The sequence below is a fragment of the Onychostruthus taczanowskii genome, unplaced genomic scaffold (assembly GCF_017590055.1).
Source record: "Onychostruthus taczanowskii isolate IOZ18803 unplaced genomic scaffold, ASM1759005v1 scaffold9, whole genome shotgun sequence".
Lineage (NCBI taxonomy): Eukaryota > Metazoa > Chordata > Aves > Passeriformes > Passeridae > Onychostruthus > Onychostruthus taczanowskii.
Genome location: NW_024506993.1, coordinates 16,188,541 through 16,215,099, shown reverse-complemented (window position 1 = coordinate 16,215,099; position 26,559 = coordinate 16,188,541). Strand labels below are relative to the sequence as shown.

The window sequence follows — 26,559 nt, the reverse complement described above, 5'->3', positions numbered from 1 at the left end:
TGCAGAAGCAGGCTGTGTATAATGCTCTGTTTTCATCTAACACCCAGAAGAAATCTGAGAACTCATTTCTTCAAATTTAATTTTTAAACGGTCTGACAAACTGAACTTTAAAAATAGCCCTAAATTACTATTAAAAAAAAAAATCTACAACCACACAAAATACCCTTTGACTGCACTTTGTGCTCATGGCTCTAGGAGGACAGAAATCAGCTGTGCTGAAATGGTATTTCCAAACCTATGCTCAAGTGTACTTTAACTGACCTATTTTTGTTCTCTCCTTCCCTAGATTTCCTCTACTGTGTTTAACCAGGGCAGGTACTGCAGGCCAGAGAAGACTCACAAATTCAAGTAAAGAGTTACAGGACAGGGCAAACTACTGGAGTGGATAAATGTAATGTGAGATGTACAATGGGTGAAAGGCAAGTCTGTGAACAGAGCTGTGAGCAGGGAAAGGTTCCAGCTGGAACCCAAGTGCTGGTTCATCAGAGAGAGCTCAGGTGTCTGTGGGAAAGCAGGGCCGATGTTCAGGAGTGAAGGGATGGACAAAACTCATTTGAGGAGTGAGAGTGTGGGAGAGGCAGAGGGGAAAGGGAACAGATGTATCAGGGCTCATGTGAACCCTGTGAACCTGCTGCAGCCTTCCAACAGACTCAGTTGGCTGCTGCAAGTCCTGCCTGATGCTTCTGGCTGTGCAGCCCCAGGTCAGCCTGGACAGAGCCTGAGAGCTCCTCCCTGGCACACACACACAGCAGGGCCCTGTCTGGATGCTCCCACCCCTCCTGAGTGCTCACCTCCACTGGCCCAGCAACTGCTTCCATCTGGACTGGCAGACCAGACCCTTTCCTTGGCTTGCTCTCCTTCCTTCCCTGGATAGCTATGGTCCAGAAGGGAACCTGCACCACTGGAAACAGCATCAACAGCAAGCAGCAGCTTGAATTTAATCCTGCCATTATTTACACTGACATGATGTTGACTGTCCACTTTAGGGACTTCTCTCAGTGCTGTTTCAGGCAGGCCTAGTCTGAGTCATCCTTCCCAAAGAGACAGACCTCAGCTACTCCCACGCCTGTCAAGAGACTGGGTCCTAGTCCAAACTCAGCTTGTCAAACTTTGTGCAGGTCATTTCACCTCCTGTTTTTCAACTTCTCCATCTACAAAAGCAGAGTAGTGACTCTGGCCTTCTCTTTAAAGTGTTGCAATTAAATGCCTCATGTGGAATTTAGGCATTTCTATTACTATCAGAGCCAAGTATGGGTGCCAGATGTTTATTCAGGCCTGCCAGCATCTCTGAATAGTTGCAGTGAAATTCTTTTAAGGACCCTGGTCTGAAGCACTGTTTTTATTACAATGTGGTGACCATTTCTTGCAGCATCCACCAAATGTCAAGGGCTGTAAATTCAGGTGCTGTAACATGTGCACTGATCCTTCAGGGACAATCACTCAGCAGGAGTGGGAAACAAAGGCTGCTTTGCTATTGGAGCATCAGGATCCTGGAACAGAACTGCATTTGAAATGTGCACAACAGTTATGTCCTGTTATACCTTCAAATCCATGTGCCAGTGTAAGCCAGGATTTGAGCTTCATCACCCCATCTGGTCACATTTTATCTAAATGTAACTCAAGACCAATTAAAAAAAATATAATTAAATTCTTTCTAGGCCAAATGGGTGATTTGGCATGTTGAGAAGTTGTATTTTTAACCTGGAGCTGTGAACTCTTCTATCTTAGGTCCTGAGATGATTGAGTCACTTTAGCAGAGCAGACTAAAATGTTTCATGCAGTTCCCTGAGGAAGGTGAAACACTTCCACATGCTCAGCTGAACTTCTGCATCTCTGGATGAGGTCTGTGTCAGGATATGAGGGGTCTGTCACAGCATGAAAAGTCCAGCACTCTGGGGAATGGAGATTCCTTTCACAAGGCAGAAGGAGTTTTCAACCAGCTGTTCAGCTGGGCTCAAGAGCAAAAAGCATCCTTCAGGGAGAATTATGTCTGACACAGTTGTCAGCTGCTTTGTTTCTGGATGTGCAGAAACCTAGGCCTGTGGAAAAAAGAAAGACCAGAGCTTTAAGTGTCACTAGGGACAATGTGCCTCTACCTCCATCCTATAAAAGCAGTCATTTTCCAATGGCAGTAACCCCATCAGAGCCAGTCACCCCATCAGAAATGCTCACCTGGGTCAGAATTTCAAACACTTGCCAGGCTGTTTCAGGATATCAGAAAACTGAAATACAACCAGGGAGCCCCTGTTTTGTCAAAGACTGGCTTCAGCTGTGAAGCTGCTCGGGGTTCACTCAATACATAATGGTGCAGGGACATATTCTTCAAAGCACAGAAGACCTCCAAAAATGCAAAGGCAAAAAAAGACTTACTTGCCACAAAAGTCCTTGTGAATGGCACGGAGGGTGAGCAGTAATTCTGGGTGTGCCTGTAGCCAGTGCTCCACCATATTTGGATGCCTGGGATCAACTTCCAGAAACACACTCCTGAGAAGAAACATTTGGGAGTAGAACTGGAGAGATGCACATTTAGGTTGTTAAACCGATAAAAATTAAGATCTTTCTTTCTGTATGACTCTGACTCTGCAGGAAATGAAAAGGTCAGCAAACACAGTGCAATCCAACAACCCTAAACCAGACCATAGCTGTCCACATAAGATGCAGATCCCAGCTGCCTCCTTCAGGCAAGGAAGTGTTGATCCTGGGGGGAATTCTCATGGTACTCTGTGTGAGCAGTTGAAGCCATGTATCGAGATGTAATGAGCCCCTCTGAAGCTCACCCTGAGATACCACCAGCAATGTGTTTCTGAAACCACAAAGATTTAACTGAGAAGGCAGTTTTTATGCTGCAGGAACACTGAGCTCTTCAGGCTGCCAGGCCTGAAGTCCCTCTGTGTATAAGCAGCAAGAGACATGAAGTACAAGTCAGAACACACATTCTTCCACAGTAAATGTCTCCATAAATCAGTTATGAAAACAACACCAGCATTCAAGCCTACACAGAACTGATCAAATAACCTCAATTAGGGCACCAGGAGCAGGCCTGGGCACTGCAGGGCTATTTCCATCTTTGTCAGGCTTTATGACACTGGCTCACTCCCCATGTTCCCTCCTGTGACAAAGCAGAACCACCCCAGCTCACAGGCACGGGGAGTGATGGAGCTGGTTATGGCCTGGGACACAGCAAGAGACACTTTTAGCAGGCTAAGGACACAAGCCAAACCCCATCAAATGCTCTCCTGAGAACTCTTAAAACATCCCACAATGAATACTCCCTACAAATTTACCAGGCTAACTACAAGCAGGGTGTGGATCTCATTTCTGACCTTAAAAAACTTCCACTCCTCAATGAGGGCTTGACCTTATTAGACAAGCAAAAAGAGAAGGAAAAGAAATAGTCTTAAGAATCAACCCCACAGGACCAGTCTCTAATGCTGGGAAATTCTGAGGAGCATCTTCTGCTCTTGTGGTCATGCAAAGCATAAGGAATGAATTCTGCATGCACTATGCCTCTCAATATTCCCATTCTTCTTCTCAAAACAGCAGATTTTCAACGACCTCTCTTATGGTGGCCAAATGTCAGGAATATTCAATGGGATGTGTGAATGCCCTGGCACATGAACAGTACACTCAGACTTCTGGGTATCACCATGTTGATCTTCAAAATGGATCCCACGTGACAGAGAATAGGAACAATCAGTCTTGAATATTAATCATGGAGAAATTTAACATTTAAGAAACTATCCCTAACTGATCTTCATTCTCCTGGGATATTCAGCATTCTATACTGGTACAACAAAGAAGTTTCCCCTAATGAAAGGGTGGGAGGGAAGTGGGGATATACACCCACCCTCAAAGAGTTCTCCATTGCTACTCCTTCCATCAGCTGCTCACCTTAAAAAGCCTTCCTGCTTTCTGCACTCTCTTTCTTGGCTGCTCTCTTCCATGTTCTTTTTGGTGCTGCTTTCACCTTCAACGATTCTCACTTCACTAATGACCAGGAAGTGCCACCAACAGCCAAGGAAAGGGCTCACACCACTTTATTAACCAATTTCAAGCTAATTTTGCTTACACACAGGACATTTTAAAAACTATTAACTGGGGCAATGAGGGGACAATTGGCAACTATTTTCCCTCCATTTTGTTTTCATACAGGGAAGTATGGACTTTACAGAAGTGGACGGAGATAAAAGACATGAAATTCAAAAGACGGTAGTGCTTACCCAGAAACCTTCAGAAGAGAAGGAGCCAAAGCCAGGATTGTTTTGATGACTCTCATGCCATCATCTCCCCCATCCAGGGCATCAAGGTCCTCATAGCTGGAGTGTGGGAAGAAAAAGACATTTGACAGCAATTCCTGTGGCCCTTGAGAATGCATCACCCCACAAAGAAAGGGGGACCTGACACACCTGAACTCCAGTGCTCCCAGAGCAGGGGACTCACCCCTTCCATGGGAAATACAGGGAGGGAGAAGGCAGCTACCACTGGGCTGAGAAACCCCACATTCAGCACAAGGAGCAAACATCCCCTGAAGTATTTCTGAAAATTAGGAGCCAGCTGTAGCTGGGAGCTCACAGTTCCAACACATAGGTCTGTTCTCTCTAAGCTGGCCAGAGAGCAAGGGTATGGTACAGCAAGGGCTTGATTGATCCATGCCAAACACCAGCTCAGGCTGTGGCTAGCCCAGCAGAGCCAGCTGGGATGCAGAAAGCACAGCTGCCAGAACCTGCTCTGGTGCACATCTTGTACAGAGGTGGGGGCAGGACTTTCTTCTCACATGCATGACAATCAGTTTTGGATTGGGAACTTGCTAATTTCAAACTGTGTACTTTTTCTATTTTAACGAATATTTAAAACACTTCCATGTTGCTTCAGGCCTGTAAGCAGTATCAAGGCAAGCCTGTATTATTATATCCCAAATAAACACACCTATATTTTGCATGTGTATATTACATTTGCATGTTTTGTGTGCAACTGTGTGTAGTACAAGGAAGCAGACAGAAAACCTTGTTTCAAGAAACGGGAGAGGAAAAATCTCTTTGTTTGATTACCAGAGTATTTCTGCATCCAAGGAAGCCATGTCTTCATGGAAAACATATGGGGGGTTACTGACTATGACATCTATGGGGCCCCAGAGCAGCAGCTGTTTGGCAGAACCTAGAAAAGAAAAAGAATCACAAGCAGCTCTCAACCACAGCATCTTCTCTATAAGCTGTGTCAAGAACCTCCCCAGGAAACTGTCTCCAGGCACATGTAAATGTGTTTGGCTCTGCTTTGTGATCATAAAATTTTATCCTATTTCTTTCTGCAATAGCATGCCTTGCTCCCTGTCCCAGGAATGCAAGAGTGATACAAAGGAAAGCACAGGCAAAGTATAATTTTGTCACATCAAGAGCCTGTTTAACAAAACATGTTAAAAAGCACAGGAGCTGAAACTCTGTGCCATCTGGATCTAAAGCAACAACCAGCACTCAAGAGAGCCCACAAAGGCCTAAGTGGGAGCTTAGGCTGGCTGCCCACATGAACATCCTTCCTCCTAAAGAGCTGCAGCAGGACCTCCAATGACCTTCAGAGCCAGAGTACCTCAGCAAAACCAACAATGGTCTGCTCTTCTGCAGACCAGGAGCAGCTCCCTACACTGCTGCCGCTGTCTGGCACAGGCCAGCCCTGAATCAGACCTCATGGAATCACGTGAGTGTGGCACTGTCCTCAGGCCTGTCCTGGCACAGGGCTTTCAGCTTTAAGAGGCAGCAGAGTGTCAAAAACGTCAAAAACAGGAAGAAAGCATCCTTTCCTGGTTCAGCTATCCTTATTTCAGGTGAATAGAGTTGGGCATTTAATCCAAGCTAAATATATGGACCCCCTCTACCATCAGGGGAGAGACAGGCATGTGCATGTTTATCTAAAGCCTCCATGTCAGCATGGAATGAATTACACTCTTTTATATATTTGCCTCTCCCCAGCAAGAGTAAAGAGCATCTGGACTCCCAGCTCAGATACAACCTTGGGACACCTAAACCCAGGAACAATTCACTTTCTGATACAATCAGGGACTTTTGTCAGCTGATCATCTGCCCTGGAAACCTCTGCAGGGAAAAGCTTCACTGGCTCACTTCTTACTGACCTTTTTCTCTATTAACTTCAAAACTCTTCTGCTGCCTTCATCCCAGAATGGTCCCTTGGCTGTCTCTCATGCCTCCCTCCACCCATCAAAGACAAAAAGGGAAAAAAACAAAGGGGATTATAATAGTGAAAAGAGTTACTGTTTGAAATATCTTGGTGGATGATGTGAATCCTTTCTTGGAGCCGCAACCTGTAAAATTCCAGATGCAAGATGCAACAACAGGAAGAAGAAAGATTAGGAGGTGTATTTGTGCTCATGAACAGTACATTCTACAAACAGATCATTAAATCCTGCACCTCTTATCTGATACACATACATTCACAACTGCCAAGATCTTCCCAGCATATTCTCTCCTCCCACCACAGTGGCCTCACACCCAAGTTCTGCTTCTTTTGCTGAGGGCTGTGGCCCTGAGGGCGTCAGGAAAGGCAGGGATTCCTGCACTGTGTGCCATGTGCACTGGGATTGATCCAGGAAGACTCATCTAAAAAACAGGCAGGATCTAAGCTGGGTTCAGTCAAGCAGTAACACAGCTTATCCTGCTAGCTTCTCTCCTAAGAGCTACAGGACACCATGCCAAAGACAAGATCACAAAGACACAATGAAAATATCCATGGAGAAATATGAAGCTCTCTGACATGGCATGTATACTCCCTCATCCACTCTTGAGCCAACAAGCAGTGTTAATAAGCAAGACAACTTTCCCCAGAGGCCAGAGTTATAGTTTATCAAGGAGACAAAGATCTGGCCAGTCTTTATTATATCTATGAAAAATTGCAACAGAATTTGGTTTGACACTGAGACATTAGGAAAAAAACCTCTGCTCCCCATTCTCTGTAACTGGGCTAGGAGGCAAAGGGTAACAGTGAGGTGACCAGTTTTGGAAGAGCTTATTCCTACTCAGCTCTTCAGACTCACACACAAGCTGGGACTTGCAAGAAGTGAAGAAATGCAGCCCAGTGCAGCCAGCACCAGCAGTAGCCCCCACCCAGTGCTGGCAGCAGCTTGGGAAAAGAGGGATATGTGGGTCTGTGGACAGAAATCCCAGTTAATGAGCACCTCTTGAGACTCACAGCTGTACTGGGCTCCATGAGAAATAGCAACAGGAATTCTTTCTGAGATGGCTCTAATTAATGCCTAGGGCCCAGCAGTTACTGAGGATGTGAATGCAATCTGGAGCTCGTTTGACAAAGCCTGCAGAGACTCAGAAGCATACTGGGATTGCAGCTCTGGGGTTCCCTGTGGTAGTGTCAGTCCAGAACAACCTGACAGAAGAATCAGCTGAGGAAGTGGAGCTCTAGGAACGACAAGGACAACCTGACAGACATCTCCCTGACTTCAGCACAAGGTGTTTGAGCCAGCAGCTCTGCACATCCATCCTGCCACAGCACAGGTGTCTGAACTGCATGGGATCCAGCAGCACCATTCCCACCAAACCAAGACTGCAGGGAGGATGCTGAGGGACACCATGCAGCACATCAGAGGAAAAGTGCTACTTGAGTGTGCAAGTATTTCTGGAGCAGCAAGGACAGAAACAAGCACAACAATAATGACTGAGGGAGCCAGAGAGAGAAAGGCTAGGGATACACTTGTCCTTAACCTCCTAAGTGACATAAACATTCCTGCTTCAGTCTGAGCTTCCTCAGGTCACAGACTGGGCTAAGAGTAGTTACCAAAAAACACTCTGAAAACCCTTGACAAACAGCATGTGAGTACCACTGCTGTCTTTGCAAAGCACGTTCACAAGCCAAAGAAATACACTCTGGTAAACATGAGCTTTTTTTTTTCAGAATTGTTACACACTTCAGGAGCTCAACACCTAAACAGTCTCTGGTTTCCAGTGGTGATAAACATGAAACATATGTACAAGCATTGACAACTCTTAGTCTTTCTCAAGCAATAGTTTACAAAAAAATGAGTAATATGTGGTCTTGTACCTATATGCATTCTCCCTGGTGAGTTCCACAGCAGCCTTCTCTTTGTCCATGGCTATGACTCTGCTCTGGAACAGAAAAAAACAACAAACCCCACCAAGCAGGTGTTATAACATCAAGACTCCTGAGCAGACATGCTCTGCCAAACATGCATGATCAAAATTGACAAGAGACTCCTGAAAGGAACAGCTCCTGAGGAATGCATGCAGGGCATAGCTGGGATCACGAGTGATGTGTGTGAAGCACTAAGGTGACTGAAGGCTCTCCACAGCACAGCCAGCAGCCCACTAGAACAGACAATAGAGCCACAGTGACTCGCCTCACTGATCCCTCCCTGCTCCTGGCAGGGTGAGACTCAACACTCTGGCTGCTCTGGGCTGGGCACAGACTGCAGGAAGGTCATGTTGTTGGATTTATCCTTCCTAGCACAGACAGGATCCCCCCTGACACCAACACAACCACTTGGACACAGATTCTGGCATTTTCCATCTGTTATGCAGACACCTTTTACCCAGTTACTCCACTGCAGTTCTTAGACAGATTCACTGCCTGTATTGACTGCATGTACTTGACAGTGTGTCAGGTATTTAAAGGTTCACCAACATAATGGTAAGAGACAGGGCTCCACAAAGAGAGGCTTGTTTGACCTTCAATTCCACCTTGGGAAAACCACAGACAAAGGCCTAACTTGGTTTTGCTATGCTTCATGGTTTTTTAAGCAGAGATTATGATAGGATTTGCACAGAGGACACATGCTTGAAGAAACTGCTTGGCATTTGGAGATGATGGTGTGATTTGCCATCACTCCTAAGGGGATTAATTTAATGGTCCCAGGCCAGCACCCACACACATGAAGCTCACCCTTAAGGTGAAGGACACAGCTGAGACCATAAATGAAAAATTGCTGCTGTTTTCTCAGTGCCTTAGGGCCAATTCTGCCTCAAACACTAGGGAGATTACCCAGAGTGCAACTCCACTTAGCTGTCAGAGTGGCTACCACTAATTCTAATCAGTCAAGGCTCCTTATTTCCCTGGGTACAGCAGTTTGGGCTGGAAAAGGACTGTCATGAGTTACAGAGACAGACTGACACAGCTCTTTAAATTAACAAGTAAGAAAAAGAGCATGAAGCTCTTCACCCAGCTCAGGAAATCAGAGCAATTATACTCTGAAGTCATGAAGCTCAAATAGTAACCTTCTCAGGTCACTGGGAGGAGGAAAACCCCTTCCATTAGAGGCATCAACCTCTAATTCTCACACGGCAGGGCTTATACTTCTACAAGAGGAGGGGCTGGCCACAGCAATTCTCATTCTTGAGAAGGAACTGGCTGGTCTGCTGTTCTGAGGAGAAGAGAATATTATTCCCTTGACCACAGGCAATGAGATCTTGGATTCATTTCTCATTTCCTTGACCAAGGGTATCTCCATAAACACATTACACACCACAAGAATCAGGAAAAGAAGGGCTTTGATCACCCAGATCTCAGTCCTCTCCTGCTTTTTTGACTCTGTACAGAAGCTGTGAGTTGTTACTAGGGAACAGAAGACTACACAAGCGTGGTTTGGCAGTTGTGGCAGTGAGATTTGCTCATCTTACTGATCCCAAGTACTGACACTGCTATGGTAATCCCTTTCCTGCATCATTTAGTCTTCAGTTTCCTAGAGACCAGATCTTCTGATTCACAGCAAGGTGGTTTTTAGAGATGACTGCCCCATTCATTCAACAAACAGTGTGTGCCCATGCCTCAGTCCCTCCTGTCCTCAGTCCAGGTTAGTATCTTAAACCAACACCCACCAGTGCTTCAAGGTAAGGTGATTATTAGTGAGCTGCAGCAGCTCAAGAATGAGCACATGACTTCTTTCATTCTGATTATGCCTCTGCTATTCCTGCAGACAGATGGGGAGAGGGAGCAATTTCCAAATATCCCTTCTCTACCTACTAGGAACTTACAGAGCCTGTCAGAGACCTGAGCTGCCAAAGTTCCTTCAGAGAAGTTTGTGACATCTCAATGAAGATGAGCAGAGTGGGACTGTCCTCTCACACAGCTATCTATTGCACCAGGAGCACTGAAGAGAACTCACCTGTGGCAGTTTACAGAGCAGACTCAGAGCAATTGCTCCAGAGCCACAGCCAATTTCCAGGATCACAGGATGAGGAACAGGAACTGGGAAACAGAGGGCTGAATTCTCACATTTCTGAAATTCTTCCTCCACAACTAAAGAGACAAGGTCCTAAGAAAACAAACAAACAAAATTACTAAGGCAGCTGTTATGACTCACACCTTTGTGATCTGAAGACTGAAGTTTAAATTTCTTGACTCTGTACCCAGTGCAGTGTATTTTTGTTGCTAATTTTAAAAACACAGATGGTAGTAATGGAACTGACATGCCAGAAGTCACTTCAGCTCCATCTGCCCCACAGGGTGCTTTGATTAGTGACCAAATCCTCAGGATACAATCTCCCACAGATCCTCTGAAATCTTCTAGCACTGGTGGGAAAAACAATAACCAGACAGCTGCGGCACATTATCTTCTGCAACACCATTTACTCCAAAACTTTGGCTTTCAGAATTTGGAAGCTTCAAAACTCAAAATTTCTACACAGTCTCAGTACAGTAGGTGACCAGGAGGCAGTTGCACAGCTCCTGACAGCATCTAAACCAGTAATCCAACCTGCAGATGAAAAGTCAAGGCAATGAGTTACTAAATGATCCAAATTAGTAGCTCCCTGCACGGATTTCAGATTGTGGACTCCTACTGCATTTTGTTGCTATAAAGTCACATGGAAAAGATTTTAATCCATGCTCCTGGATCTAATGCAGTTCTGCCATTTCTGCCTCCTCCCTCACACCAATCTGTTCTTTTTTAAATTCCTTTATCATGTTATATAAAATCCAATACAGCAGGACAGGTCTCAAAGATTTGTGAAAATGAGATAAAAGAGGTAGCACACATGTGCCTCCCTCTGAATGCAGCATGAACTTCCTTTGTTATTCAATGGAGAAAACTGTAAGATGGAAACCTTATGAACAATTTGAGTGCATCAACAGCTCAGCAGGTGCTCTCAGATCCCTCACTTCCTTGTGTTTCCAGGGCACAACAGCACACACAGGCCTTCTGCCCTAGGTGTTCCCTAGGATTCTCTACTTGAGAGGGCTGCTCTTGGATCTCTCCTGTAAATCCAGAAAGTTTTAACAAAATTTACAAAAACCAACTGGCATAAGCTGGAATATTTAAAAGGAACAAGTCCTGGCAGGCAGGTCAGCTTCTCTGTTACTTTACAATGACTTTTGCCAGGAGCCTGAACTGGACAGGCTTGTGCATAAGGGCAGAAGCCTCTCCTTGGATCTCTCACCCTTACTGGGGTGCAGAAAAAGACATGCCTTGTGCAAAGCTACAGTACCTCTGAAGAGATTCAGAGCTGTTGGTCATCCTTCATGACAGGCCACTCCACATGTGCAGTAAGTGGGAAGGGAGAAGCAAACAGGTACAAAAATGAAACATTCGGGTAGATGAGCTTTGATGAACCATCCCTGGAGCAGGCAAGTTTGGGGACTGATATCTAAATATACTCAGCCAGGGATGAGGAGCCACATCACAGTGCCCTGCCCTGGTCACCATGTCATTACTGGCATTGCTCTCATATGGGAGTTTTTCTAACAGCCTCCAAAATTCTGCTGCTCTGGAATTCCTTTCCTTGACAATTATGGATGAAAACAGTCTCACAGGCTCCCAATCTGGAGGAAACTATTACAGGGCTCAGACAGCAAAAGGGAAAAATAAACACCTGATCTACCCATTTCTGTGAGAAGTGGCTTTGGCCATTCAAACAGCTCCAGATGAATCAGCCTGAAAACACTCGGGCACTGCAGACAGCCAGAGACTACAGCCACAGCTTGCTCTGGTGGAGCAGGTGAGGTGCTGAGGATTCCAAGACCACAGAAGAAAAGGCACACAAAAAATTCTGCTTGGTTATTAAATCACTTCTTTAAATACCAGCCATTTCTGGACACTTACAAACATTTCCTGGAAATCTCCACAGTAACTCAGAACCATCTGTTCCCAGAGCAGCACAAGTTACTGATTACAAATGTCCAAATATGACTTCCATACACTAGAACTATTCTAACCATTTATTAACTTCCTTAAGGTTTCTCATTAGTAATTTCAAGCTTGATGGGTTTGAATGGAATGCCTACTTTACACATTCCACAGTGAAAGCATTTTAGTGTGCTTGCCAAAGCTCCCATTTAAACATGACTGATTTCAGGTTTTACCACATAAAATATAAATAAAATGGGATGTTGATATTACTTAGGCTTTGTATCCTGCTTTCTGACAGCCTTACCTCATTGTCTTGGTTATTTCATTTCAATTCCTCATCAGGCAAAGGCTGGTTTTCTCATAATACACATTTGCCATAACAGTGCAAAAGTAAAAGACATAAAAAATAATGGGACAACCTAAAGGAATGGCATCATTTTCCAGACATTAGTACCTCTCTACAATAAAAGGTTGAGTAATTATTTTCAACCTGATTGACCAGCAAAGAAGAAGATGTATTCTAACTGGCAAATAATAAGGAAAACCCAGCAACCATGACACAGAGTATGTCCAGTCACTAGGTTTCAGGAATGATTAAATTATCAAAAATTGTTTTGAAACCATATTCATCAGATCCTTCCCTGTGCTTTTCATCTTCTAGGAAATGATCCAGCCAAAATCTGTACTTCTCCAATCACACCATCACCTCCAAAATATCACCACTGGAAATTGATAAATTACAGCACTTTGCAGAACACAGCAGAGCCCCTTTCAAATCTCATCTTGGGAGACGAAGTATTTCTGGCTGAGTATTACACTGCTCATACAGAGACAACAAAATGGACAAGTCAGACATTCCCAGCCTTTGCACAAGAATCCAACTGGAACCACAGCGAGGGAAAAGCAACAAAGAGGTTGATGGTGCTAAAAAGATGTGCCTGGGACTGGCACAGAGAAACTGAGACTGGGACAACAGCAACTGGCCACAGGTCTTTACTGAGTAGGATACCCCATGTCCTCTCAGACTGAACAGATTCATAGCACAAATGCCTGATAATGTAATGCCAACATTACCAAAAGCCATTTTAACCATCAGTTTGATCACCAGCTTTGAAGGCTGAGATATGAAATTACAGAAATTCCACTGGGAAATAAAAAAAGAAAATACTTTGTGACCCAGTTCCATATTTTCTCACAGCATGCCAGTCACTGGGTAGAATGAACTCTCAATTGTGGAGTTATTAACAATCAAATTATTGCTTACAGTATGAGTCATTATTGTCAGTTACAACCCAATTTACGACAAAAAAAAAAAAATTCTGCTAACCAGTACTACAGGTACTGGCAGAACTGGAGTCTGGGATACAGACATGTGGGTATCAGTGTGATAATTGTGTCAGAATGGGGAAATGGAACATTTTGAAGAATTTTTCTCCTCTAGTCTTTGCAAGAAGCTCCTTCCTGCAGCAAAAGTCAGTTTTGGAAGGAGTGAAGGGACTGAATGGCAAACAGACAGAACCAGAAAGAATATAAAATCCTCTGCCTGCTTTTGTTAGCAATGGCAGCAAGGTGAAAGGGAAGGAAGGTCCCCTACGTGGTTTGGGGAGCCCCATGATGGAGCTGGTGACACCTGCATGCAGGGACAGAATGCACATTTCATTCCATAGATAGGTGAGCAGAGGTGTTGAAATAGCCAGGAGGAAGAGACAGAAGTCACATGGAAAAGTCAATTCAGTAGCCATGAAGTTTTTCCTTGAAGCAAATCGTATGTATGGCCATAAACTAAAACACAAGAAGTTTCACCCCAACATGAGGACAAACTTCTTTACATTGATGGTGACAGAGCACTGGAACAGCTGCCCAGAGAGGGCATGAAGTCTCCCCCTTGGAGACATTCCATCCCACCTGGACCCATTCCTGTGTCACCTGCACCAGGTGACCCTGCCTTGGCATGGGGACTGGACTGGATAATCTGCAGAGGTTCCTTCCAACCCCAACTGTTCTGTCATTCTGTGGTTACCCTGTCCTTACATGTACAGGGGACACAAATATTTGCTTCTCATGCTACCTAACTTCCAGCACTCAAGAGACTCTCAAGTTTTTGCCTCTTAGCCAAACCACTTACAGGCTGTTCTCACCTTGTGATTCTAGGAAATCTTGCTTCACTCCAGATTCACCCTAAGTTCACACTGTCCTTTATTTGGGCTCCACCCCCCACCTTCTCTTTGAGTGCAACAAATGCAAAACTTTGTGAACACCTCCAGCTTCCCCTGAGCATCACCCTTCCACCCACAAGTGTGGCTCCCCGAGGACCCCCAGCACCCTCTCTGCTCTCACAAGCTCTTGGTGTCACCTCTGCCCTATGGCCAGGGTTCTGGTTCACTGCATTTCTCAGAACTGCAGCTGCACAAAGCAGTGAGAGGCCAGGAGCTGCCAGCACCCAAACCACAGAGGCTGCACAGCTGCAGCCCAGGCAGAACCAGCACAGGCTCAGCTGGGTTCCAGCCCCGAGACAGTTGGGAGAAGGCAGCAGAGGGTCCTGGGCTCAAGGCTGGCTGCAGAGCTGAGGAGATCCTCTGCTACAGCCCAGCACCCAGGAATGACCCATCATATGTTTCTGCCATCAAAAAGGACAAACTAAGTAAATAAAACAAGAGGAAGTGAGGAACCAGAAAGGCAAGGGTGGAAGTCACAAACTACTACTGCATTCCCTACAAGCACCCTTTTTCCATGCCCCAGGGGAAAGCAGGGAAGACAAGGTTCCAGCGGTAAGAGCCAGGGTAGCAGGAAACTCTAAATTCCCAGGTCACTCAACTGAAGGAGGAAAGCAAAAAAACCCAGGAAAACCCTGGTAACCTTCTCTCTGCTCTTGCTCACTTTCTGGGAATGTTTCACTTATTTGTGTGTTTTCCAGAAACTTCTATTCTCAGAATCCAGGACTTTCCATAGAACCTGATCTGATATTAACCCAATCACCTCTCCCATCTTATTTGCCCACTTGGCTCCCAATCAGCACATGACAAACACCAGGAAGCCAAGCTGGAAACCCAACTCCATGGCAATGGCCCCAGAAAATCCCTGCCAGTATCCCACTTCCAAAACCAGGCCACCAAACCAGCCCACTGCTTCATGGACAGGCAGGTATTTTGTCCTGGGATCTTCTGCCTGGCACTATAGTAGGAAAGAGAAAAATCACAGAATATCCTGAACTGGAAGGGACCCACATGGATCACTGAGTCCAGCTCTGAAGTGAATGGCCCATGTGGGGATCTAACCCACGGAACTCCCACTATAAAAGGATGGGAACCAAAGCACCTGAGTAACTCCAGAGGAGCCACTGATCCTGAAAGAAAGGGTGGCTTTCGGCATTAGCAATGACAGAGAAGCATGTCAAAGCACACCTAGTACTGAGGAAGGGGTTTGGCTTTGGTCACACAGCAGCTGCTCCTGATGCCACGTGCTGCTTCATCTGTTGGAGCAGAGGCTGTGACAGCACCCACAAATGACTTTACCAACAGGCAGCAACCCATATGTGCTCGTGCCCGAGAGAAATTACCACAGCTGTCACATCTAAATTTAGCCATGCCTGAGGGGCAAGAGTGGATCCAAGTTGCTGGACACTGGTTTTACCTCAGGTGTCCAGCACAGAGCTCCAGCCAGGCACACCTCTCCAGAAGAAAGGAATCTTCTTTCTCTGCAGATACATGTATTGATCACTGCCAGACACAGCATCTGGACAGATGCACTAGTCTATCTTGCTAATCCCTAGCTGTAGTTACTTGGATGTTTGAAAAGAGCTTGGGGGAGGAAAAGGATTTCCACCCCCTCAAGTGGGAATCTCCTTGAGTCCCATCTGTCACAGCCATTTTAAAGCTTGTTTTTCTCCAGTTCTAGTCCTACATCTTGCTTTCACTGCTGATGAGCTACAGGACCCAGTAGAAACGCATGGAAACAGGAGGCTCTTTCAATCACAACAGGGAGATTAAAACCCCCCAAAAATACAGGCATTAACAACAGAGAGATCTGTGAGAACATATTAGAAAAGTCTATAGAAGTTAACCTGGGACACAGGTTTGTGCATGACTTAAAAGAACAGCTGCTGCTTTTCCTGCCTTCAGCACAAATTTTAGCTTTAAATTTCCATTTTTTGTCTGTCCTGAAGACGACCAGCTTGGAAGCAATTCTCTGCACTAGCAACTAGCAGAGTCTTGTTTTCTTGCATAGGAAGCCAGCAGAAACTACCACCACAGTTCATCTTGGCCAGTGAGCCAGGAACAACCCTGTTTCTTCCATCATTTCCTTTTGAACAAGAAGAAATCTGTCCGGGGAAAACATTCTGTCCTGATTTTCAAGTGGCCGGCAATAGACTCTTGCTATGCTGTTTCAGCATTTAATTACACTCTCTGCTGAGATGTGCACCTTTTCTTCTGCCTGCATTTATAGTGCTTATTATACACTCGTCTGTGAAACCAGAGAGACTTCAGTTTTCAAATTTCTGCTGTCTGTGCCAGATAATTTACCCCTAAGCTTGTCTTTGATGAGCTAGACGGTCTTCAACAACAAGGCAGACTTTTTCAACCTATTAATCCACAGTGTTTTTTCTCCAAATCTAATTTTCCACTTCTTCCTCAAGCAGTCAGTAACATAACTGGACATAATAGTTCTGCAGCTATTCCACTACTGCAATACTCATTATTTAATGCTGCTACGTGCACGTGGCACTCCCCCATCCACATGCAAGGATCCCATCAGCCCACTGGGCAGCAAAAAGAGGGTGCTCCTGGTCAGCCAATGTCCCTAAGACACTGGTGATCCCAAACCCTTCTCCAAGCCCTTCTGGCAGCACAAGTGCCTCAGTCACAAGGCACAGGCTGCTCTATTTGTCTCTCTCTCTAGATGATCCTATTAAACACTTGTGCCTAGCTCAAAGGGCAATTCCAATTTCTCTGCAGCAACAACAGGCTCCCTTTGTGACTTCCATTCCCCAGCCTCTGTGCCACAACCCACATGCAGAAAATATTTTTCTTCTCCAATCCACGGATGAAGTACTGCCTGTCATACAGGCAAAATCTGATCTGTGAGGCCACAACAGCAGTGCTCCATCTTTAGCACATTTGCTTACAGCTCTGTTTTGACAGACAGTAGATAATTTTTGATTTATTAAATAATGCTCTACTGTATTTATGTTTAATATGCCTTATACAAGGCTACACATATTTCAAGAAAGGACCTTTAGCTAAGTCAAGACAGGGCAATGTTAGCCTTTTCACTTCCCAGACTGGGAAGCCCATTACACAGAAAGGGGATGCAGCCTTCCCTTGAAGAGGCAACTGCTCAGAGGCAAAACTATGAAAAAAAGCCAATCTCCTGACTTTTGATTAATGGCTGTACTCACTAGTCAGTGTGACCTTCAAACCTTTCCAAGAAGTATCCATCTGTGGTAAAGAAATTAGGGAAATGAAAGGACATTTCTGCATCAAAGGCTTCCTTTTAGCACTGATTGGAACAGAAAATATGTCACTGCTTTGACATAGAACACTGGAGAGAGACTGGGCACACCTTGCAATATGTTTATTTGCATATACAGGTCAGAAAAGGAAAATTCTCCCTTCTCTGTGCACTGGACCTTCTTGAAAGTTTAATGATTATGTTTATCTAGAAGTTAAACTTCATGAAAGGTTTCTCTGCGCCAATGTTTGACTCAAGTGCTTTCACAGACCACCCCACACAACGAATGCCATTCCACAGGCAGGTGCAAGTAAACAACATTGACTTCAGCTTTCAAGCATGTTATCATGGGAAAGAAACAACCTATTTTGGGAAACAAGCAAAAGAGCTTAAAAATCACAGGTGGAAAAAGAACAGACAGAGACATAACTAAAAATTACAAATACTGTAGTGAATTATTTAAGTGTTATACAGTAAAAACTAAAGGTTTTCCTTTATGCTTAAACGAGCAGGCAGCACCAGAAGCAAAGAATACACTTTTCCCACCTACAATACAAGATTTGCTGTCACATGATGCTAGGGAGGTTAGACATAGACAGACTCCAAAGAGGATTAAACAAATCAGTGGGGGACAGATCCTTTAGCAATTAGGAAGCAGGATGGCTCCAAATCCAGCTTTGGCTAAGAACAGTCTTAAAGTGCTGACTGTCAAGAGAAGAAGGGACCCTTCCACACCCACCTTTTCTCTTATCATTTTGCTCCTACCATCTGCTACAGGAGCCCGGATCAATAGCTGCGAGGCACAAACGATGGCCATTTTTGTTTCCAGTGAACAATTAATCCTTCTCAGAACCATCACAAACGCTGGGATAACGGATGGGAAATCGAACCGCCAGGAACCCGGCGAGCGTGAGCCTGGAGCGCCCTCTGGGGGTAGCAGGCGGGTGTGCGTATCCCGCACCTCCCGCGGGGCAGGCCTGGACCCAGGCAAAACTGTGCCGAAGGAAGCCGCGGTGAGGATCAGAGAGCCTGCAGCCACCCGGGCAAATAAGGAACGACATATCCACGGCTGGTTCAATACTCCTCTCCTCTTTGTTCTATTTCTCCCAAAGCAAAACCTTCTAAAATTTTAGAAGGTCAAAAAAATTACTTGCTTTGGGAAAAGGTCTTTCTTCTCCATTAATAATGAGGGAGCAGCGTTGAGACAGGGATGCCTTGACATTACAACAATCACCTAAGAAAGGTAATTCATTGTGTGCACCCCATAACTTTGGTCCAAACATTCCCCAGTGGAGAAGCCTGGCTCTGGTGCCACAGGAGGAAAGTCGGGAGGATGCTGAATTCCAAAGGCCCTCACAAGCCCACTCAGCACTCGCAGCAGCCAGGACAAAGCTTTCCTCCCAGCAGAGCTTGAATAGGACCTGCTCTTTTCCTGCTTTTGGCTGCCTGTCCCCTTCCCAGCCAGATTCCCATGGAACAGAAGAACAAAGCCACATGTGCTGCACAAATATTCCCAGAGGGAGCGAACAGGAGAGGGCTCAGCTACCAGAGAGAACGAAACAGATGACATGGGGGCACATTTCACACAGGACAGAATGAAGCAGACATGGGAGACTCTCTCTCTGCGTGTGTCTCTGTCCCCAGGCCTGAAACAATGCTCGTGGTTTGGGTCATGCTGTGATTAATTTCATGTCATTACCAAGGCCCTGGGAGCAAGAGTCATAACCCTTCTGTTGCAACCAGAGAACAACATGTGTGTCATAAACATGGCTCCCCTTCTCCTCAGAGTCAAACCAACACACAGGAGCACCTGCAGAAGCTACATACAGAAAATTAGGAAGAAACTTTTGAAGCTGCCTGTGTATCTGCACTGAGTCAGTTTAGGGAGTCACATTTTCCCAGCCAAAAACAAGACACGTGGCTTGTGTGTGCAGTCACAGATAAATTTGAACCTGGGATAACAATTAACTGCTTCCTAAAGAACAAGGATTATTTACAGAAATTATCTGGTAAAAAGTTTCATCACTACTGCTTTTAAGAACACTGCAGACAAATTCTAAACAAAAGGAAAGCAGGAGATGCAATGAACTTTAACATTTCTGAAAGCAGGTATTTCCACTGCAGTTTTCAAGTCCAGTGAAGGCAGAAAAAAATTACTCTGATGAAACAAAACATAGACAAAGCCCAACCCAAACACATGACACAAAGTCAGAGATCACCTGCCTTTCCTTCCAGCAGAAGGAAAGGACATGGACACCACTTTATGCACATATTACACACAGGACACAGCTCCTGGAAGCAACACCAGTCTACAGCCACGTCCTGCCAGGTGCTGCTGAACAGCTGGATTTTGTCCCTGTGGCTCTCCTGTCACAGGAACCTCCCCAGCACATCACAAGCAAACTGTCCATTGCCCACACAGCTCCATTCCTGAATCATTATCATAAACTTCTGGTCTTTGTAATAAATGTGCTAAAAATGTGCCTTCATAATACGTTAAGTGACACAACAAATAAAGTTTTGCCAGAGACGAGTCTGGGTTAAGCTGTTTACACTCCATTTTTGCATCAGGGTATGTTAAGTGGTTTCAAACACAGCACTGCACTCGTTTGGGCCAGCAGAGATGCTTTTACAAAAATCAAGCATCTGGGCTCAATTAACAACATTCTCAAGCATTGGCCAGTCCAGCTTCCACTGCACACAATAGGCCTTTGTTTTGAGCCTGGCACTGTATGGGGTGAAGAACCAGAGCACAGCTCCAGAGGAAGCCTCACCAGCAGATATTTTGACTTGCAGAACGTGCAAGTTTTCCCTGATTTCAATGCTCCCTTTGCATCCATGAACTAATTGGGATTTGAAGGTTGGAAATACTCTCTTGGATCATCCAGAGAAGAAATACTGTTGACAATAACAAAGGCAACCATCGCTGGCTCCAGCTGGCAAAATTATTCCTTGGAGCTCCGTCTCCAAACTCAATCACTACAGAGTGATCAACCCAGACCAGGCAGAGAGCTCCCAACTTTTCTGGACACAAGTGTCAGCACTATGATTTAGGGCCCAGCAGATTCTCCATGAGGTGCTGCTCATGCCCCACACCAAACCAAGACTCTGGTTCTAAATATTCTTCCTCTCTTTGACTTGAGAGGATGTGTAGGTGTAGCTGTGCTGATTCCCACTAAATGCTCTGGAACCCCCTCACACACTTCAGTAGCATCCTTTTCTTCAAAGGGCATAACAGAAGCACAGGTTGTCTTTGTCCTTAAATTTCTGATTAACTTTTGCACATTATAACAGGCAAATAATTGAAGAAATGACTACTAGACTAAAACAGGTTTAAGTTTCTAGGACTCAGACAAGGTAAGAAGACCACTTCATCTCCAAAAGTTAACACAGGCTCCAAAAGAAAACAAATTCTCAGAAGGTTAAAAAAAACCCCAAACCAATCCAAAATAAAACCAAACAAAAAACCCACCTTGCAAATACTAAGCTTTCCTGAGGACTAGTAAAGAAAAAGTTTCCTTGCTAGGATGGCCCATGTGATGAAATGAAAGCTAGACTATTGTCAGGACAATTGTCACCATCTAGATCTTACAAGCTCTTCCATAGCAGTAGGAACTGCTATGAAGTTTTACTTCACAGTAACACAGAATTTTAACTTGGTCATGTATGGCACTCCTTTGCATTCTTATGACTGACAGTTGTATTTAATTCCAGCCCAGGTCAGAACTAACCTTTCAGATTCCTGTATTTGTCAGAAACCACCACGGAGCCATGAGACAGATGGTAGGTGCCACTTCCTACCAGGGAGCACGTGGATACTCAGGCTCTCTGGACTGCACTACTGTTTTCCTACTACTGCAGGGTTCTGCTGGCAACCTCTGGACAATGTTTAGATTGCTGTATGCACTAAGCCACTGGGATGTAGCTGCTGATGTTTTGAACTTTTCAGGAGTCCTTACTATAGCAGAACTAAGGAAAGCAAAGCCACATCCTTCCTCGATGGCAATTGATGTCTGTGTAATTAAGGGATACATCGGCTTGCAACATCCCTTCCTCCGAGGCAGGAGGCAAAGGTTACAGTTCCAGATCACAGATCCACCCCCATTCTAAAAGAAGTGGAGTAATCGGACTCCATCACTGCAGCCTCACAACATGCAGAATGCCTTCACAGCAACGCCCTGACTGTACCGTGTCATGTAACTCACACATCCAAGCCCGCCCCCACCACATTCCCCACATTCATACCTCTGTTTCAGGCCTTGGAATAAATACTGGGGGTCTCATCTTCAGGGTCAGGTCCTGGAAGTCCCACTCTCCAAGCACGTACTGCACTGGCATCCTGCGGCAGGCAAAGGGAGCGTGAAGGCTTTGGGAGTGCGCTGGGTGACCGGGGGCGCTCTCACGCCATGCTTTCCTCACTGCTAACCACAGCCCCTGTGCATGTGCACGCCGAGGGAGTGGGGGGAGCTCCCTTCCCACAGCCCAGCTTGTCATCAAGCACTGGAATTGGGAACTACAGGTCACTCAGCCTCACCTTGATACCAGGGAAAGTGATGGAACAAAGAGTTCCCGAGGCTGTGTCCAAACATGCCAAGTGCAGGAAGGTGACTGAGACTGGTCAGCATGGATTTACAAAGGGGAAACCACTCCTGAATGAGCTGATAGTCACCCATGACACAATGACCAGTCTGGTGCATCAAAACCATGTCTGGACTTTCTCTAGGGCTCTGACACTGTCTCCCATAACATCCTTGTACACAAACTGATGCAGTACAGACTGAATAAATGAGGTGGGCTGGAAACTGACTGAACAGTCAGGCTTGGAAGGCTGATTTCAGCAGCACAAGGCTCAACTGAAGGCTGATTCCTAGTGGAGTACCCCAGGATCAATATCCCATAACACCTTACTGGTCTGGGTGAAGGGACAGAGCACCCTTGGCAAGCCTGCAGTGACAGAATTGAGAGAAGTAACTAACAGACCAGACGGGTGTGCAAATTTTCAGAGACCTCTGGAGAAATGGGCTGACAGGAATCCCAAAAAATCAGCAAGGAGTAATACAAAATCATATAAACTGGGGAGGAATAACCCCATGTACCAGTACAGGCTGGGGCCTGACCAACTGGACAAGTAGCCTTGCAGATGGACAAATTGTGCTCCTCATTTGAATCCCCATGAGAGACCATCACAGCACAGCTGACATTTGAGCTGCCTTCCCTCTGCTGCCATTCTCCTGGCTGCTTTTAGGCTAAAGGAAAGCCCTCCAAAGGAACAGGTACGAGAGGATGCTCCTACCTTTGTAGCCGCTTGTGGCTCAGCTGCTGGATTTGCTCCTGCTGCAGTGCTGTAAGTGGAGTGTGGAGGCTCTTTGAATCCAGACTCTGAAACTGAAAACAAAGTCACTTTAAAACCTGCCCAACTGTGCCACTGCAGGGTCCTGTGCCACAGGCATCCTCCAGGGTGACACAGGATGCTGACAAACACAACTGCCTGGACCTGCTAGAAACCAGCTGGAGAGCCATCAGAAGAACTTGTCTGCATGTTTAGAAACAAACCTTTACAACTGTTCTTCTGCTACTTTTTGGGGTTCACAAGAACAATTAAAATTAAGATCAGGCAAGTGAGGGTGGATGTTTATGTTACACTGTGTCTGCAAGAGATCTTTTAAGAGACACCCTGAGTGTTCTACTGGTAATAACAAACTACCCCTCACCCCCTCTGCCATCTAAGGGAGGATAAGTTGTTCTACTCCCTCTAAATGAGATGAAAAGGTAAGAGATTCCATCAAAATGAAGAAGTGAGAAGCACACACAGACCTTACTCTTTTCCTATTACTTAACTGTTTTTGCTCCCAGGACAAATGACACAATATATTGACTGGATTCTTGTGCTTCAGGGATTCCATTTGTCTCGAACACCTTCTGCCAATAGTTGGCCATATCAGTGGCAGTCACGAGCCCAGGTCCTGCACTGCAGCTCTGCCTCAGAAACAACTGCTTTGGACTGAGCACAGCACCTTTACTTTGAGTCCCTCGCCCTGGCACACACTGAGGTGGGAGGCTCAACAGCTTCCTGAGCAGTGGATGGGTGAAGCGTCTCATTGTGGCGAAGTTCCTGGCTTCCACACCTGCTCCTTGTTGCCACCTACTGATCTGTCAGTGCTGAGTTTCAGCTGGTGCTACCACAGGTCACCGGCTAAGCATCAGCTGACCACAGTCAGTGGGTTCGCCACAGGACAGCATTTGCAGCTCTTCTAGGCTAGAAAACAAGGCAAGAGAAGAGTGTGAGTTCCTCGGGCTACTAAATGACAGGTTCCCCTCTGACAGAATGCAGACTGCTTGCCCTAATCCCAGCCCACAAGCACAAAACCAATTACTCACACCATACCAGTAACAAAGGACTACCCCCAAAAAAGACTCACGTGACAGCCAACCAGCTAAGCCCTGCACCTGCTTCTTCCCAGAGCCGCCCATCTCCAGAGGGCAGAGGCCAGTCTGTGCCCATGGCAGGGCAGAAGCGAGCTGCCCACACACAGGCACAGCTCTCCTGCCTGTCCTGGGTCCCAGAAAGCCACTGACACACCAACCTTCAGCTCCGGTCCTTGGCTCTCCACCCACAGGTGGGTCACCCTGGCTTCACTGTAGGAAGACCTTCAGTCTCTCCTAGATTATTTCTTTTATTCCTCTCTCTGTTCATAAACCACAAGTCAGAGGTTGGCAGGGATGCCCACAGAAGACCTGGACTTCATGGATCAAGGGTGTTTCACACTGTTATCATGCCCAGAGGGCAAACAGGGGGCACAGAGCCAGAGCTGAACTGCTAAGAGCAGAGGAAGAAGAAAACCTCACAACGTAACAGAGGGAAGAGAAACACTTGAAAGATGGAAAGGCCAGAAAGGGCAAACCCTGCTAGAGGGAAGTCGGTCTCCTAAAGAAGAGAAGAGGCAGAGCCAGACAGAGAGGGAATAAAAACAAACAAGATGACTGCAGGAGACAAAGGAAATGAAACCTCACAAAACAGCTGCTGCATATCACACTTGGAACTGTTTGAGACAAACAGAACAACAACCACATTTTCCTGCTGTGATCCATGAGAAATGAGGGCTCCTCTCTTTTCTGACTCACAGTCCCTGGAGCAAATATGGGTTTCCCTGAGCACTCATTGCCATTCCTCTATTGATGGCTGCTTTTCAACACTGTCTCAGAGAGGCCACAACCTCCTCTACTCCAATTTCTCCCAAAAATCACCACACAAACAACTACTGAGCAGCTGGCAGCTGCCCCCTAGGAATGCTGCTGCAGGGAGAGCTGGGGAGACCAACTTGGCTCCAGCCTGGCAGACGCTGGCACCACAGTCCTGCTCCTGCTGCACAGAGAAACCCTAGAACAGTCAGGCCTCCACTGCCCTCCTCTGTAAAATCAGCCCAGGGGAGCAGCAGAAGGAATACCCGGCAGCAAAGATCTCCAGATTGTCCTACCTGCAACCTCCTGGCAAACGGGTGGATGGTCTAAGAGCCCAAGGATCACATTTTTACCATCTGTGTTACTCTCAGCAGAGAGACAAACAGCCCGCATGAAAACTTGCCTTTAAGTAAAGTCTCTCAGTTACAGTATCTATTTGGGAAGCTTCCCACTCCAAGGCCCTGTTTACTGCTACAAGAAAAACACCAAAAGAATAAAACATTAAAAACTATTAGCATTCTAAGGGAGGCAGCATTGGACATGGCTGAAACAATTTGCACAGAAACACAGAATTGCTGGGGTTAGAAGGGACCTTTGGAGATCATCCAGTCCAACTTCCCAACCAAGGAAGGTGACACAGGAACACGGCCAGGTGGGGTTAGCATATTCCAGAGAGCGAGACTCCATGAGCCCCCTGAGCAGCCTATTCCAGTGCCCTGCCACCCTCAGCATAAAGCTCTTCCTAATGTTGAGGTGAAACTTCTTATGTTTTACTTTATGGCCATTACTCCTCATCCTGCTGCTGAGCATCGCCCTCTTGACAACCTCCTCTGAGATATTTATATACATTAATGAGATCCTCGCTCACTTTTCTCTGGACTAAACAGGCACAATTCCTGCAGTCTCTCCTCGTAAGACACCTACACCAGACCCCTCATGGTCTTTGTTGCCCTCTGCTGGACCCTCTCCAGCGGCTCCTCACCTTGTCTCCCCTCATAAAGCAGACCAGCTACATATGTCAAGTCCCTACATGCTACTTCTTGGTACAAACACCTGTCCGCACACAGGGGGTTAGCAGATTTCCCTTTCTCCTCTGCAGTTCGTGGTTTGGTCCTTTCAGCTCCCGCTCCCTGTATCCTCACACGTGTACAGGCGGCTGCGGAAAGGCCCTGTCCCACTCACAGGCTCGAGCCAGGGCTGCAGCTCGCACTGTCCAAGTCCCTTTCCAGCCGCTGTCAGTGTTCGGCTGAGCCAGCGCCACACAGCCCCGCGGCCGCATGGGGGAGGGCAGCCAGGAGCTGCCGATCCGCGGTGTGAACGAGCCGTATGAGCAGCGCCGGGAGCGGAGGCGGCTCCTCTTCCAGGCTCTCAGCTCTCCCTGCACATGCAGCACATGAGCACGGCCGGGGGCTGCCTTCGCCTGAGGGGAGAGAGCGGGCCCGAGGCTGCTCTGAGGCGAGCGCGCGCACAGCGACGCCTCACCTCATGGCTCCCAGCGCGGCCCGCTCTCTCGGGGACGGGAGCCAAATCAGCTCCCAGTGGGGCTGAGGGCACTCGGGCTGCCTCGGGGACCGGGGCCGCGGGCAGTCGCCTCCCGTCCCGCGGCAGGGTCGTGAAGGGCCAGCCGCGCACGGAGCCGCTCCCGAGCGCACCGGAGGCCCGCCGCCGCGCACATGAGTGACAGCCGCAGCGACCAATCGCGAACCGAGCCTCGCGGGCGCCGACCAATGGCCTGAGGCTGCGTGCGGCGGGGCGGGCGCGGGCACTGCGGGGCTGCCGCGGCCTCTCGGGGTCCGGCCCCAGCCCTGTCCCGGGCGGGCCCGGCGGCAGCGGGG

At 46.7% G+C, this 26,559-nt stretch overlaps 1 protein-coding gene across 2 annotated transcripts; it reads right to left on the bottom strand.

The window, feature by feature from the left end:
- Positions 1–222: 222 nt before the first annotated feature.
- Positions 223–26,363, bottom strand: HEMK1 (HemK methyltransferase family member 1). 2 transcript variants are annotated; one of them, XM_041425797.1, is made up of 11 exons: positions 25,907–26,363; positions 23,384–23,801; positions 22,839–22,930; positions 21,791–21,884; positions 10,136–10,285; positions 8,059–8,123; positions 6,261–6,310; positions 5,049–5,154; positions 4,221–4,316; positions 2,371–2,484; positions 223–2,039 (listed from the first exon to the last, which is right to left on the bottom strand). In XM_041425797.1, exons 2-11 carry the CDS (start codon positions 23,642–23,644, stop codon positions 2,003–2,005), a joined length of 1,065 nt encoding a protein of 354 aa, XP_041281731.1. In that variant the 5' UTR covers positions 23,645–23,801; positions 25,907–26,363; the 3' UTR covers positions 223–2,002. The 2 variants fall into 2 exon arrangements, with proteins under 2 accessions (XP_041281731.1, XP_041281732.1); XM_041425798.1 differs by having other exon boundaries at positions 26,207–26,363.
- Between the last annotated feature and the right edge of the window lie 196 nt (positions 26,364–26,559).

What these genes read in the sequence shown, in the direction of transcription:
- HEMK1 (XM_041425797.1), bottom strand. Translation starts at nt 23,644, where the DNA reads ATGAGACGCTTCACCCATCCACTGCTCAGGAAGCTGTTGAGCCTCCCA. An exon ending in TGCTCTGTAAACTGCCACAG is followed by an intron (nt 8,124 to 10,135) that starts GTGAGTTCTCTT and finishes TTTCTGTTCCAG; the next exon opens with AGCAGAGTCATAGCCATGGA. An exon ending in TCTCTTCTGAAGGTTTCTGG is followed by an intron (nt 2,485 to 4,220) that starts GTAAGCACTACC and finishes GTTTCTTCTCAG; the next exon opens with GAGTGTGTTTCTGGAAGTTG.